We start from the raw sequence: 16,152 nt of genomic DNA on the forward strand, positions 1-16,152 counted from the left end.
CTTCTTTTTGTGGACGGCGTTGCTTTGCTGGTGGAGGGAGTCGGCGTCTTGTCTGTTTTCCCCATGACGACTCGCTCAAAACACCCGTCGATGTACCGCAGCAAACTATCCAGGTCCTCTTCACCGTCCTCCAGATTGTTGAGAATAATTTAAGTTAGGCTAAGAAACTACCTATATTTTTTGGTTTTAAGCCTGTCTAGTTATAAATTGGCGAAAAAAAAAAAAAAAAGGCTAATCATGCAAATGTTTGCTGATAGAGTCCCGCCGCCATTAACGATACTGCCGAGATTCACAAAGTCTCGCGTGACTACAGCATAGTCTCCTCCTCCTTTGTAGTGCACTTCTAAGGTTGGTCTAAGTGTTTAATATTGATCTTGCAGTATTAAATCTCTTTGAAGTTGATACAAAAGAAAGAAAAATTAAAAAAAATGACTAAACTTTGAAATGTGTTGTTATCTTGTTTTTTTATGTTTAATTTTACAAGATTGGAAACTGTTTTTGTTTGTAAAACTTGTTTTTTTAAGTGCAATGGGTTTGCATGGTTTTAGCAAGCAAGTCAGGTTGCTGTTCAAGCAAATATAACTTAGACATGCTATGTCAGCTTAATTTCGATAAGTATGTTATATGGACCAAACTGAATACATTTCACATGCAATAATTTAGTAGATTTAAAATGTAATTCTGAGTAGTCTTTACTAAGTCAAGAGTACATCTAAAGTAAGTTATCAAGTACCTGTTACTTGATTGTTTTAGTTGCTTAAACTCATGTGTAAGTGTACTCTACAAAGGAAGCACTAGTTAGTACAACTTAAAATACATAGTTCTCTGTACTTGTCTTTTTAAGTGCAATCAGTTTGCATGTTTTTTTTTTTAAAGTAATCATAACTAATTGGATTTTACAGTATATGTTATATGTGCATTTTTTTGCAGCATCAAGATGCCGCGATGCTTCATGGTGAAAGTCAGAAAGCCCTTCAGGCCGAAACGCAAAGATGAGCCGAAGGCCGTGTTTTGCGGTAAGACTTAAAAAATAGATTTTAGTTCATCAATGCATGTGAGAAAGGCAGTGTGTAAAATAATCACTGCAATGGATGTTAATTTGTAAAACTGTTTGTTGGTGGGAAGGTGGGTGGCAGGGTGTACCCTGCATCTTGCCCTATGGCAGCTAGAATAGGCTTTAAATCAGGGCTGTTCAACTCCAGTCCTCGAGAGCCCTGTCCTGCAGGTTTTAGATGTGTCCCTGATCCAACACATCTGAATCAAATGGCTGAATTACCTCCTCAGTATGCAGTCAAGTTCTCCAGAGTCCTGCTAATGACTTCTATATTTGACTCAGGTGTGTTGAAGCAGAGACACATCTAAAACCTGCAGGACAGGGGCTCTCGAGGCCTGGAGTTGAAGAGCCCTGCTTTAAATAATAATAAGAATTATAATAATGAGATAAAATATTCTTTTTTTTTCTCTGAATGTGTGCATCCTTAGAAGAGCAGCCACTCAACAAACACCATTCCCCAACCTCGAGCCTCTTCAGCTGTGTCACTTGTGAAAAGGTAAGGAACACATCACATGCAGTGTGTAGGCACGAACCAAGGGGAATATATTATATTGTGTGTGTGTGTCTATATATATATATATATATATATATATATATATATATATATATATATATATATATATATATATATATATATATTATTATTATATTATTATATTATTATATATATATTATTATTATTTTTTCAATGCACTTGTCCATTGTGTACAAACCCGAAGACTGTTTTCCGTGTTGTCAGATTCCTCCACTCTGTTTCAGGTTTATTCAACAGCTCACGGACTTGAGGTCCATGTTAGAATGTCCCACAGGGGGAATGCACTCTTCCCCTGTGGACTCTGCGATAAATCTTTTGGCCATGCTGTGAGTTTGGAGCAGCACATGAACATCAGTGAAGCAACATTTCAGTGAAAAAGAATTCCAGTAATTAAGTATTAAAATATATTATCCTGCAGTCTTGATTAAGCTTCATAACTGAAAAATTCTAACGTCCCATAATGCACATCTTTATTTTACTCTGCCTGGTAAACCCACAGCTTTGATGCCTGCAGTTTGTAACACAGCTATAAGCAGTACTTCTTACTATTGGGAAAACGTTCTTGACATCACAATTACAATTGAATAACAGTAAATGCGAGAATATGTAATTCCCTGATAAATGGGCAAATTTCACCTTTAGAAGAACATTATTTTTTCTGTCTGCTCCTCACAGATTTTCTTTTCTTTGTCTTTCTTTGTCTGATCACAGAAAAAAAAATTTGAGTGTGAGATCTGTGGCAAATCTTTAACTCATCCCTCCAAGCTCGCGGCGCACATGATGATCCATTCGAGCACCAGGCGTTACCCGTGCCAATACTGTGGCAAGAGGTTTCAACAGAAATGTGATATGAAGAAGCACACATTCAGCCACACCGGTAAATATCTCAACTATTTCACAGCTCACGAACTTAAATGTGATATTAATCTAAAGGGAAACAGGATCGCTCTCGCAGTGGTTTTCGAGAGTAGTAATTCTGTGTGTGTATTTTTATTTTTGTAGGTGAAAAGCCTCACAAATGTGAGGTTTGTGGCAAAGCTTTCAGCCAAAGCTCCAACCTGATCACGCACAAGTGGACGCACACAGGCTTCAGACCCTTCCATTGTGACATTTGCTCAAAGGGCTTCCAACGTAAGGTGGCGCTGCGAAAGCACCGCGAGAGACAGCACGGTGTAAACTGAAGAGGAAGCATGTTCTCTTAAATTTAAAAGAGAGGGTGAAGGCAGTGTGGGTGTGTTTGTTTGAAATTATAAAGTGCCGACACTGGCACACACACACAAAAAAAAAAACTTAAACAGAACCTATAACTAAAAAGATTAATATGACAAAAAAAATTAGTGGAGTAGAGTAAAAAATAATATATACTCCTTTGTAGCTAAAATTTTAAATGCAAAAATAAGTATTTGCATCAAGTCAGGTGACAGTAACAGTCATCTGAGAGCCTGCGGAGCAAAAAGCAACAGGACAGGTAAAATGTTACATGGAATGATTTATAATTAATTATAGGCATCACATCAACACTTCCAGCATAGTTCTCATCAGCTACTACCAAAGGCTTTCTGCCATTTTTCTCCTAGCTGCCCCTGCAGCATGTCCCATGCATTGTATGTTTAGTCCCACCTGAGATGATCCTCTGCTTCTCTTTCTGTTGGTTTTTATTAACCGAGAGCTTTTGCTCTGTAAGATGCAGCAGAAACATAGCACAGGTGAACATGCTCCTCACCTTCAAAGGAACCTGACTGAGTAAACTGATGGTTAACATTTATTCAATTTAATTCGGTTTTATTTATATAGCGCCAAATCACAACAGTCACCTCAAGGTGCTTTAGAGACATGTGGTTAAATGAGTTGCACTTTTCAACATTTTAATAATGTTTGTTGTGATGATGTGCATAATTGTTTTTTTTTAATTTTGTAATTAAGATTTTTTATGAAGAATAAATGTTATAAAAAGAAGTCCACATCACATTGATGCAGGGCTTACATATTTTAGCAAGAAGATGCAAAACTGCTTACTACAACTATTACAACAGTATTTCTTAATAGTAGTAGAGGCTGGGTGTTGAACTTAAAATCAGACTGCCTGAAATCAGACTCCAAAATATTTGTAGCATTGTGAAATGGAAAAAATACAACGAAGAAGACCGAGGATACATCAGACTAGAATGGGACAACATTCCTCTAGAAAAATCCAGCAGCCGGTCTCAGTTAACAGATGTTTATGTATTGTTGGTAAAAGAAGAGCGGAAGCTGCACAGTGGTACACATGACCCTGTCCCAAATTCAAAATTGTTGTTTTTTTTTTCTGAAAATTGTACATTTTCAGTTTAAACATTGGACATGTTTTCTTATTTGCTACAGTGAATAAAATATGGGTTCATGAGATTTGCAGATTATTTCATTCTCTTGTTTATATTTAAATTTTACACATGATCCCAACTTTTTTTTTTTTTTTTTTTTTTGGATTTGGGGGTGTACAGTGAAGTCCTCTCAGCGTTTTGCTGATAGTTTAAATGACAGGAAAGCATATAAACACACACCATAGCGGAATTACAACACACACACTGACATTTAAGAAGAAATGTTAAATCTCATATATTCAATCCTCTATTAGAGTCCCGGTAAAAACGAAAACTCCTCACTCGATGGTGACATTGCAGATACACGCTTGTCCACAAGATGGCGCACTCGTATTTGGCGTTCTGTAGCGCAAATCTCCCTTTGCTCCACAAAAAAACAATTTTTTCCGCACTCTTTAATTTGATTATTGTTTGGTGGGATTTGAAAAACTGATGTTTTAATAAATAAATAAAATTTTAAAAATCCGCCCCTAAATCGCTCAATGGCTTTCCTGCCACTCGGACTTCTCCTCTTGTGACTCTGAAACAGACTGCGGGAAAATCTGTCGCACCTGAATATTGATGTGCTTCGATAAAAGGACACGAAAAGAGTCAACACAGTTAATCTCCCGGGCTGGTTTGGTGTGTGTATCTTTGGAGGTCCTTCAATCTCATATGATCTTCTGGCCGTTTAAATCTTGCACGCAATCTTACGTCTTTAAGTAAATCCGGTAAATCAAACACAGAGAGATAAATATATATTTATTTTTTAAAATTATTTATGTATTTTTATTTACAATTCCAGTTTATTTTTTATTTTTATTTGATTTTTTTTTTCAATTTTAAGCTTCCTTCCTTTCCCTTCTTATTTTTATTTGTTGTAATTGGCTATTCTTGGCACCACAAGGTCGCAGCCTAAAATAAATAATTCACCTAGCAGATCACCATATTGATCAATTGGTTATAAACTTCCTAAAAATATACTTCACCTTTAGTTCCGGCATTTATTTCCGCTGGGAGTACTGTGTGCTTTGTATAACTGTTCCCAAGGCCCTGTGTTTTTCTAAGCAAATTTCCACCTGCCGTTTGGCCTTTTCATTGGCTAAAACCACAGTCAGATTCCGCTGCGAGATTGAAAATCAGGGAGGGTGGGATGAGCAGGAGGTATAACCCTGATGGGATTACACTGCTTTTGAAACATTTTGGAAACGACGCATCTCTCCTCCGCGGAACTTCCAGAGATTTTCTTTGAGAACTTTTGAATTATTTACTGAGTTTTTCGTTTGCGTTTGATTCCCGGACTAGAAGCTGCTTATTTGACAGTGCGAAGCTGCAAAGTCTGCAGAGGAACTTCTGTTTTTTTTTCTTGTATTCGCGGATTTTTACGGGTAGGAAATAATCAGACACACTTAAATCATTTCAGATTAAGCTTCGAGATCATTAAAAATTAAATTACCAGAGAATTTCCGAAATGAAATTAATTTTAGAGTAATAGTCTTGACGTTGATGTTTTATTTTGTAAAAGCCTGCTCGACTCGATCATCTGTTTTAATTACGATAATACAGATTAATTCTATTATTATATATTTTCCGGTCCAGGATCACCATGCCTGTGTCATTTATGGTAAGGAGCAAAAGATACAATTCCTACAGGCCTAAAAGACTTGATGAAGAAGAGTCGGAGGCCGCCGCTGTATCTGGTAAGGCTTGAAAAAAAAGATATAGTTGATATAAATGAGTGAAGAAGGGAGCGGTTAAGATAATTAAATGAAATTGCTGCTGCAGGCTGCAACTGCTTTTTATGGCAACTTTAATTCTCCTCCCTGCCTTAATTTTTTTTTTTTGTTTTGCAAATTAAAAAAAATTCTGCTGATGTTAACTTATGCCAGTATTTTGTCCGGTACAGAAAATACCATCCGTTTCATAAGTGGGCAAAACTAAAACTAGAAACGTTTTGTTTTCATGACATATTTACTTGCTGTCCACAGCGCTAAACTCAACCGCACTTTGTTGTGGATTTGCAGAAATCCTGCCAGAGGCTCAGACTACAGACAGTTCAGACAGACCTCAGCCAGAGCGGCAGTCTTCCCCTGAAGACACCTGCTTACCTGAAAAGGAGGAACCAGAGCTCGAACGTCCCTTACCGCTTCACCCAGAGCCAAGCAGACATCCAGCACCGCCGTTTTACCTGTCTGGTAAGTTTAAAAGCGTGCCAACTGGGAGCCAAAAGACTAGGCTGGAATGAAGTCTTTTTTTTTTGGAAGCTGTTAATATTGGATGAGAAAGTGTAAAAAGTTAATAACTAGTGAGTTTTGTTAGTGAGCTGCATTGTTGCAACATAGATCTGCACCTTTCTGCTAACTAACAAAATACTAATTTCACTCACAAAAACTGAAGTATAAACTTTTTGGTCTGTACCACACAGTTATTAATCAGATCATCCCATTAAAATGCTCAAAAAGGCACTAACAGCACAAAGGTGTGTGTATCAGGACAGGTGTCAGTCTAACTTCAGCATCCAGATGGCTGCATTATAAAAAATATTCAGCCCCATTACAGTTCTTATAAAGATATGTATAGAGACCCAAACCATTTTTCATACCAGGTGGAAAACTTGGACTGGCATTTCCCCCTTAATTTGGCATTAAATGTCATTCAAATAAGTAATAGCTAAGGATGAAACAGTCCATTTTTAACTTACAGGATCCTGTTTGCGCTGCAGAAAATCGATAGCAGGTAAAATGACCTTTGAGTACCTTATGGAGGAGTTACATAGCCTTCTGCTTGCATCTACTTGCATCTGCTTGCGTGTAAGGAAAGATAAGGTTTTAAAGCTTCTGATTTAACAGATATGAAACAATAAATCTTTAGGTTTAGAGAAATGCACTCCTCCTCTCATGCCTTACAGTGGTTTGCTTCACTGCCTACCATTTCCTAATTCCTTTGCAAACAAATGCTGTCTTTTTAACTTTGACCACTCAAATGAATCTAACTGTTGTTATGAACCAGCCACATCTTCTAATGCATGTTTTTGGAGGCAGGTGGTCTTTCCCTGGTTAAAATCATTAGAAGTTGCTGAATTTCAAGTGGTTTTGTATTATTTCTCATGAACCCTCCCCAGCTCAGTTTTAGTAAACTCTGTGCTACTGGAAACACTCCTTAAAAACAAAAAAAAAATCTCTAACAAAGGTAAAACATGCTCTTTTTTTTTGTCTCATATGTGTGCACCTTCTAGATTCTCACTTGGGTGAATTCCAACCTTATGGCACTCAGTCGCCTTATGCCTGGGAGACATTGTCTCCCTCCTACAAGCTCCGTCAGATTAGTTTCAGCCCCACAGTGTTGCAGCATGCCAATAACCTTTACAGCACCAACATCAGCCACAGTCCGCAGCCTCAGCAGCCTCTGGACTGCAGCACACACTACTCCCCTTCTTCAAACACCTATCACTGCATCACCTGTGACAAGGTAGGTACCAAACCCGAACATCCAGCATAGACCAAGATCTGGTTGTGCCACTCATGCATTAAAAAAAAAACAAAACAAAAACTGAAGCATTTCCACTCATTTCCAATAAAGCAGTTATGTCAGATTTAGATGAATTTCACTGGTTTCATTTAGTCAGACTCCAGCACTGATGGGCAAACTCTGTTTCAGGTATTTTCAACTTCCCACGGGCTGGAGGTTCATGTCAGAAGGTCTCACAGTGGAATGAGACCGTTCGGCTGCAGCATCTGCAGAAAAACCTTTGGCCATGCTGTCAGCCTGGAGCAGCATATGAACGTCCACTCTCAGGTATGAGCAGGAATTATTTCAGCCTTAAATGTTTGGGGTCTTGAAGGTGCAGACCCCGACACATCCTGTCCTTCAGTCTTTAGTGAGAATTAAAATTTCTAAAGCACATCTCATAATTTTACACTCTTTGTCTGGTATGCTGACAGCTTTCAAGCTTTTGATGTCTACAGCTTGTGAACATGCCTGTAGTTACTACCAGTAAAATGCTCTTCATGATTTATAGCTGGAACAATGAAGGAAATGTGGATGCATACATTTCTATGATAAATCTTATCTTCCAAAAAAAGTCCATTTTTGCCATCAAAAGGTCCCAAAAGACTACTAAAATTACTGGAATGAACTTTAAAACCCAGTTTTTCCTGACATTTACTTACTAATTGATTATTGCGCACCATTTTTTTTTGTCTTTGTCTTATATCAGGAAAAAAGTTTTGAGTGCAAGATGTGCGGTAAATCTTTCAAGCGTTCATCCACGCTCTCAACACACCTGCTCATCCACTCAGACACCCGGCCTTACCCCTGCCAATACTGTGGCAAGAGATTTCATCAGAAATCTGATATGAAGAAGCACACGTACATTCACACCGGTAAATATTTTCATGTTTTCACGGTTCGTGACCACCAGCATGACAGTGATGTCAAATTAAAACTGTAGCTGTCCCTCTTGCAGTAATCGCCTGCTTTCCTGGTGAAGCATGTGTTTCCAGGAGTAATATAACTGCTGATAAATCAGAAAAAAAAAGAAGCTTAAACAAATATCCTGTTGATTTGCATATCTGGTTTTCCTCTTCGCAGAGCACTGTAAAAGGAACTGTAGTTTATATTTGTTGCCAGTATATGTCTGACAAATCTGAACAATGGCCTGATTCTTCTCTCATGCTATTAATGTAAACACTACCTCTTTGGCAAAAACACTTGGCGTCATTTTCGGTAATGTTGGCAAACCTGATTTTGCCGGCGCAATGAAAGGAAAGCTGTAACAGTTTTATACAAATCATTTGACGATTACCCAGGTTTTGATTGTGTAGATTTCTCACTGCTGTGTCCGCCTGTGTGTTTTATTTTGTAGGTGAAAAGCCTCACAAATGCCAAGTTTGCGGCAAAGCTTTTAGCCAAAGCTCCAACCTGATCACACACAGCCGGAAGCACACGGGCTTTAAGCCCTTCGGGTGTGACATTTGCTCAAAGGGCTTCCAGCGCAAGGTGGATCTGCGAAGGCACCACGAGAGCCAGCATGGCATAAACTGAAGAGGAAGTTTGTTTGTTTTTAACCTGTATCATAAATGAGATATTTAACAGTAAGCTGACACTGGAGGAAGCTGTGGCTCAAGTGGTAGAGCATTCTGTTAGCAAATCCCAAGTCTGAGGGTTCAGTCCCCGACTCCCCCAAATGCTGAGGTGTCCCGATAGAGTTCCCTGATGGCAGAAAACCACCGTATGTGGCAGCTCTGTGTGACCGTGGACGGGTGAATGAGAAACATGTTATGAAGTGTGTAATAGAACCCAGTAAAGGTACTATAAATCTTTCAAAAGCAAGGTGAAGTTGCACTTTTAGTTTTGTATAATAGTCTTTTACATTGCTGAGAGTCCAATAAACATTGAAACCGATCTTAAGTGTCTATGGTTGTTGTTTTAGAATAAAGTGAAATATAATACTTAGTCCTTTGTAGCTACAAGGTCAAATACACACACATGGTGCAATGAACACTGTAAACAGACTTTTCCTCCCTGACTGGCTCATTCTGTTAGTTTTCTGTTAGAGCAGGATGTAGAAACTGACTGAGGCCCCAGGTGGAAATCTCTCGCAAGACTAGATGTAGTGTATAGTGGAGTTAGTGGAGTCCTGCATTCAAATAACACCCAGAACACTATGCAAATCCAAAGCGCAGAGAGCTATTCATTCCAGAGAGTCGACTAGAAAGCAGCTGAAGGAAGGTCAGCAGTAAAATACGTCATCCAGCTTGATGTTCAGCAGATATTCAAAGTAAAAATTAGCTCCATAACCTCAGTAAAAATCAGAATGGCACAAACTGCCTGCATGACCGTGTTCTATGCTTTCCCCGCACACCTTTAAATGGCCTTTGCAGTGCATTTAGCCTAATGGGATACAGGGATTAATAAAAGGTTGTTGGAAAGGTACTGATTACTTAGACAACCCTAACCACACCCAGGCAACCTGTTGGATTTACTTCAGCAAACAAATGGCGGTTCTAACGAAGACACACCACCTTCCTCAAACACCAAACCTGTTAGGTTTAAGCTGCTGAATGCAAATCAGATCTTTACCTCCTATGTTTAAATCTGACAAGAACTAGAAGAAGCACTGTCAGTGTTTAAAATGAACCCAAAGCTGAAGCTCCTCCCCCCAGCCTTCCCTCCCACACTGTGATATAAACATGATAATATCAGTTTTTCAGGTAAGTGGATGCTTAGCGGTACATTAAATAACTCTGAGAACAAAAATTAAATGTTTTCTATTGTTTAATTCATGCATCTATATTCAGAATACACACTGCACCTGTTTATTCCATTTAACATTTCACAGCTGTTCAGTTGACCAGTTTTCATGGATGTTAAAATGCTTCACACTATATATTTTTGTTCCTGTATATGCATTTGAGTTGACCAACTAGTATACAGCAGCTTTCCACTGCACAATTAAAGAACTAGATGGCTTGTAGATAAATAAGTATATTATCCAGTGCTAATATTGTTTATAGTGCATGTACTTACATTGTGTCCAAGTATAAAAAAATGGATTATATCTTCAAGAAAAAAAGTGTATTCAGCTGCGTTGTTGCTACAGAAAATCAGTGTTTGTGAAGGGACGAGTGGAAACATGAGGGCTTACTGTCAGGCAAACAAATCTGAGGGCTCTATGCAAAATTTGTTGATATTACAGTAGGGTCCGTTGTTATCCTCTGCAACAGTTGATTTGCTGGTGCTGCAGCTTGCGGGTGTGAGGAGACAGAGCAAATCAAAATCCTGCTCAGGTAAACCAATGGATTTCAGAAGGAGAGGATCATCCTGGGTGGAACTGAACAAACAGGACATGGGTCCTGAAAGAGGAGGGGTGTTGCTGCCCGGGGAAGCCTGGGGGAAAACCGGAGAAAATGAAGGTAGCGTGCCTGCATGCAACCTGCAACATTCCCACATGGATGTGCAGGCACATGGGGGTGGGGGTGGGGGGGGGGGTGGGGGGTGGGGGGGTGCAAACCTTTATTAAGTGGAGTAATTTTGATTTTGTAACACAACTCCCAGACACAGCGACTGTGTTACAGTTGTGTGTGAGGAAGGTGCCACGAGAGCCACAGTTCATTTGTATATCTGTCCCGCCTGAGATGCTGTATCCTAAAAGTTGTAAATCTACTGGACAGTAAACAGTCAGAAATGCTGTCACAAAATAAAATTTTCAGAAACTGTATGTAAAGGTATGCAAAATCCCTGCACGTTTGCATGGATTGCAGAACAGTGAAATATTTTGAGCCTATTATAAAATCTTGTTTGCTGTGTCTCAGATATCTGTAAAATGGCTTCAGGTTTCTGTCTGACCGGTGATGTTATATGTGAGAATCTGATCCCAGCGCTGAGAGCTGCAGTTATCCGCCAAATCTGTTCCATCCAGCAAACAACCAAACCAACAAATTTTAAAAAATCAAGACTAAAACATTTGCTCTTTGTTTTAGAAACAACACACCCCAATCCAAATGCAGCTAGTTGATGTGCCTGTATCTTACAGACACATGCAGCAGGCAAAGTGATAGAACACAGTGTGAAATTTGTCTTGCAAATTTGATCTATGCAAATGAGTGTCAGCCGGTACATCTGAGGCTCTGCAGGATGAAGGCCCGAGGCATCAATGACACATTCATGGAAGACAAAGTGGGAGTTCCCCTAGTGGTGTGCCTCTTTCCCTGTGAGATCAAAGGACTGTCACGGGACTCTGAGTCATTACTGCTGTAAGATACCTGCAACCAGACAGAACTTCTGCCTCAAGATGCATCTCCAGCTTGCTCTGGTTGGCACTCGGCTGGCCCCAGAAAAGAGGGATACACCTTGTTTTCCAGCTGTATGACCCACATTCTTTCTCTGTTCCTCCTGTTATTTAATAACATTAAATTCCAGGTAATTCAGAGATTTAGGATTGGAGCAGTTTGTCTCACAGATTTAGTCCTACAATTTAAGCAAATAAATTTCCTGTCCTCCAGCTCTTGATTTCTCATAAATTCAGGGTGAAAATGTAAAAATGAACAAGAGCATTTTTTGTTAGTTTCAATCTAATGATACTCTGAAATCTACAATATGAATAATATACAAGTGTTAAAATATCAGCAACAAGGAAGCTCGAATTTTGTTGACTCTGTATGGGCAGGCTTGTGTGATACGCCAGCGATCCATCATCGGCAAACAGAGAAACCCGAGTACAAAAACAAACTGTCAGCAGATTTCCTTTTAAGACTGGACAGGGGGCAGATGCTGCATGATCACAACCACTGCTGTCACACAACGTCGGGGTGTGATATTACTTGATTGCCAGTGGCACAGTGTTGTTGTCCTGCCTTCCTCCAGATAAGTGCAGGAATGACGTGTATGAACGGGCCACACCTACAAAATGTCCCGCAAGAGTCATGAAGAAAAAAAAAACAAAAAAAACAGAGAACAGATTAGCATGTTTGCTGGTAGCTTCTGATCTGGTTTAGAGGAGGAAACAGCATGCTGTGTTCAAGTTTCAGCCAGTCTGTCAATAATTATAAGGACAGCTCCTAGATTGAAATTATAAATAAAGTTTAGTTTATAAATAACAACATTTGTTGGCTGTTAAACTCCTCATCAAACCATTTCAAAAACAGGCAAGTAATAAAAGGCTGTCATAAATGTTATTTTGCTGTAGAGGATTCTTTTATTGGCATGTCCTTCCACCATAATAATAATAATAATTATAAATGTCAGCAGTGATAAGTGCTAATATTTGTTGGGACATCCTGGTTTGCCAGTAGTCCTGGATTTAAGCCAACTAGCTATATTTTCCTGCCATAACTATCTGATGAAGGCAAACAGACAATGCAGAAAAAACAAGATGATATTATAATGGTTTATTAATTCACTGCACGGTTTTAAAAACACAAATCTTTCTTCAGTTTCTAGTGAGAAAACTGAAAATGGTTCATAAACAGATGCAGCAGCTTAATGTTATTTTAGTCTAATGCTGTGGGTCTGTGTAATCTTATATTTTCTTATATTTCTTTTCTACTCTACATGAGCACTTTACAAGTGCTTTATACAGCAGGTCTCATTCACCCATTCACACAACACTGCCACTGAATGTTTTATCACAGGATAAAGTGCTCATTTGCAGGAGAACAACTGGGACTAAACTGGGACTAAAAATGCCTTCCACAGCAAAACAGAGCCATCAGATCTACTCACCGTGGGGGCCTACAGGTTCAGGCTTTACCTTTAATTTGTCATCAATCTCATGGAGTATTGCAGACGTTCATGGTCCCCATAGAATGAAGCCCACTGTAAAGAAGCCTACTGTGGTGCTGGTGTTAATGAATGTGCACACACACAGCGGCACACATTCATGGTGCCCAGATGATGAAGCATACTGTGGTGATACATTAACACTTTCCCAGTCACAGGACTTTATTATTATTATTATTATTTTTAGCTTATCAGTGACTATATTTTGTTTTATATACATCAAAGGAAAGAGTTTAACACTGTTGTGTGATGTGAAAACACTGCTGAAATATAGGCTAATGATACATTTTCAACCACTAGGAGGGTGAGCATATCTTCATCTCCAGGGTCCTCACAGATACTCCTGTTGTGATTATTGCTGTGACTTACTGCATGTTAAATATTATTCCATGTTGTTGGAACAAACCTTAATGCTAACCTCTTTGGAAGAGAAAACTAATGGGAAGAGTTTTCACAATGGCTGCTTATGCAGCGATTTGCATTATGCACTGCACACAGCTGGAGCTCACAGGCCTTTGTGAATATGGGATCTTCATCATTTATGCTATAAAACTCTGGGGAAACTCCGTAGGGGGTTGAAATTTGTTGCTTCATTGAAATGTACTGATAACTAATGAATCATTACTTCTGATATAAACAAATAAATCAAATAACACAGGAAAATTAATTCCTTTATATGTTTATCTGGTCATACCACATGTAACAGTAGATGACAAATATTGATGCAGTTTATGGTCTTTTCAGCATTAATAACCGTGTTACACACAGAAATCACTGATAATAATCTTGTGTTTTACATGCAGAAAATGACTGGGCTTTGTGGGTGTGGCCTGAAGTTCACATAACACATCCAAATATGACCATAAATACAGATTTCCTCTTCAGCTGATAAACAGCCAGCTGTAAAGAAGGGTTGACAGGAGAGGGGATGCGCTGAGTGAGAAGTCAGAATGAGTGGGAGGAAGGAGGGGTGAAATCTGTGGGCAGCAGACTCTTCCAGGGTGAGCTGAGCTGTGGAGGCTGTCTGATAACCTTATCATGGCCTCCCCACACTGTAACGGCTGGAACAGGCCTGCAGCAAGGCAGGGAGGAGCGCAGAGGCCCTCGGGCAAGATACCACCAAGGAGCTGGACAGATATCCAATAGATGATGGCCCCATAGAGAGAGAAAGAGAAAAAGAAAAGGATGGCAGAAAGATTAAAAAATCTTCACTTCACCACAGCACACAACAGATTGTCAGTCAGTCTTGTGTGTCTTCTATCCCATCCTCTTTAAGTCTCTATCACAAAACACTGAGCTTCATAACATCTACAGGGAGAGGAATTTTCTTTGTGATTTCACACATCATAATCAAACACTTTAAGTAGGAAAACACACACACACACACACGTGTTAATAATAGCATTATTAAAGGATTTCTTCTGTTCCTGTAAACCAATATGTAAGCTGTGTATAGAGTCACAGTTAATTATTATAAGCACAGCTGTGCTTTGTCTTTGTCTACAATAAAGGAGAAAGAAACCTGATATACCTTCCTGTAACAGCTTTATCATATATACTGACTAGTTGCAGAACACTTCAGACATATGCATGTAAAATATGTACATATAAAAAGTACAAATGGTGCTACTGATGACTGTTAAAATCATGTGCTGTCTTAAAAACATGACAAAAGAAGACAAGCAAGAATCAAAGTAAACACAGTGTCACGTTAGACAGTTATTGCTTATACACATTTAAGATGGTAAACACAGACAACTGCTGAGCCTGCTTTCTTCTCTAAGGGGATGACAGTTTGCAGTTTGGAGAGGGAGAGAAGGACGACTCCTCTTTGCCTCTGGCAACAGTGGGTGAGTTTTTATGACCAAATGTATATTTGTCAACTTCAAAATTTTGTATTTTTAATGCAGTTTGAAAATGACCTCATCTGAGAGAATTCAAGAAGATGTTACTTGTGTTGTCTCTGATGTTGTTTAGTAATACGCTGCCATCATGAGGCCAAAATTAGTAGAGCAGCAGCAGCAGTCTATTTTTTTTTTTTTTTTATCAGACTCCTTCAAGCTGACAGGAAGACAACAGTAACGCAAACAACCACTCATTATTACCAAAGTATGCAGAAGAGTATGTCTGAACACACAACATGTTCAGATGACCTACAGCACCAGAAAACCACACTGGGTGCCACTCCTGTCAGCTAAGAACAGGAAACTGAGTATACAGTTTGCACTGGCTCATAAAAATTGGACAACAGAAGATTAGAAAAACATCACCTGGTCTACCGAGTCTCAAATTCTGCTGAGGCATTCAGATGGTAGCATCAGAATTTGTTGTAAACAACATGAAAGCATGGATCCAAGACAGGCTGGCAGTGGTAGTGTAGTGATGTGGGGACACACTTTGGGCCCGTTAGTACCAGCTGAGCATTATTTAAATGCCTCAGCCTTCCTGAATATAGGGCACTTGTTATGACCACAGTGTACCCATCTTCTAATGGCTGCTTCCAGCTGAATTAAAACACCATGTCACAAACATCAGATCATCTCAGACTGGTTTCTTGAACATGACAGTGGGTTCACTGAACTCCAGTGGCCTTCACAGTGACCAGAGCTAAAGCCACAGAGCGCCTTTGGGATGGAACAAGGTTGGGGTTGGGGGCAGGATTAGGCAACAGTGGGTCCAGTCGATACTATCAAGGTGTACCTAATAAAATGTCAGATGACTGTAAATTCTCCAGGATAAAAACTTTTTTTGCTGTTATACAACCATAATTTATAGTCAGAATTTACACATTTCAAACTGCATGTCATAATAACAAAACACAGCTATGAAAGAGAACCAAGAACTATAGGAGAAAGCCATAATCAGTTTGAATTCTGTGTCTCCCAGTAACTGACCTGTCCCAGAGCTTTCCCTGTAAAGAAGGCTCTCAGTGACCTGATGAAGTC

At 39.2% G+C, this 16,152-nt stretch overlaps 2 protein-coding genes across 2 annotated transcripts; both read left to right on the forward strand.

Annotated features, from left to right (window-relative positions):
- The first annotated feature begins 353 nt into the window (after positions 1-353).
- Positions 354-1,963, forward strand: LOC115789752 (zinc finger protein Gfi-1b-like). The gene is made up of 3 exons (XM_030743265.1): positions 354-1,016; positions 1,483-1,550; positions 1,814-1,963. Exons 1-3 carry the CDS (start codon positions 938-940, stop codon positions 1,961-1,963), a joined length of 297 nt encoding a protein of 98 aa, XP_030599125.1. The 5' UTR covers positions 354-937.
- A 3,141-nt stretch (positions 1,964-5,104) lies between these two features.
- LOC115789525 (zinc finger protein Gfi-1b-like) lies at positions 5,105-9,326 on the forward strand. Its single transcript, XM_030742974.1, has 7 exons — positions 5,105-5,316; positions 5,528-5,628; positions 5,953-6,123; positions 7,164-7,396; positions 7,586-7,723; positions 8,145-8,310; positions 8,793-9,326. Exons 2-7 carry the CDS (start codon positions 5,535-5,537, stop codon positions 8,969-8,971), a joined length of 981 nt encoding a protein of 326 aa, XP_030598834.1. The 5' UTR covers positions 5,105-5,316; positions 5,528-5,534; the 3' UTR covers positions 8,972-9,326.
- Positions 9,327-16,152: the final 6,826 nt, after the last annotated feature.

Source organism: Archocentrus centrarchus, chromosome 12, assembly GCF_007364275.1.
Source record: "Archocentrus centrarchus isolate MPI-CPG fArcCen1 chromosome 12, fArcCen1, whole genome shotgun sequence".
In the NCBI taxonomy this organism is placed as follows: Eukaryota; Metazoa; Chordata; class Actinopteri; order Cichliformes; family Cichlidae; genus Archocentrus; species Archocentrus centrarchus.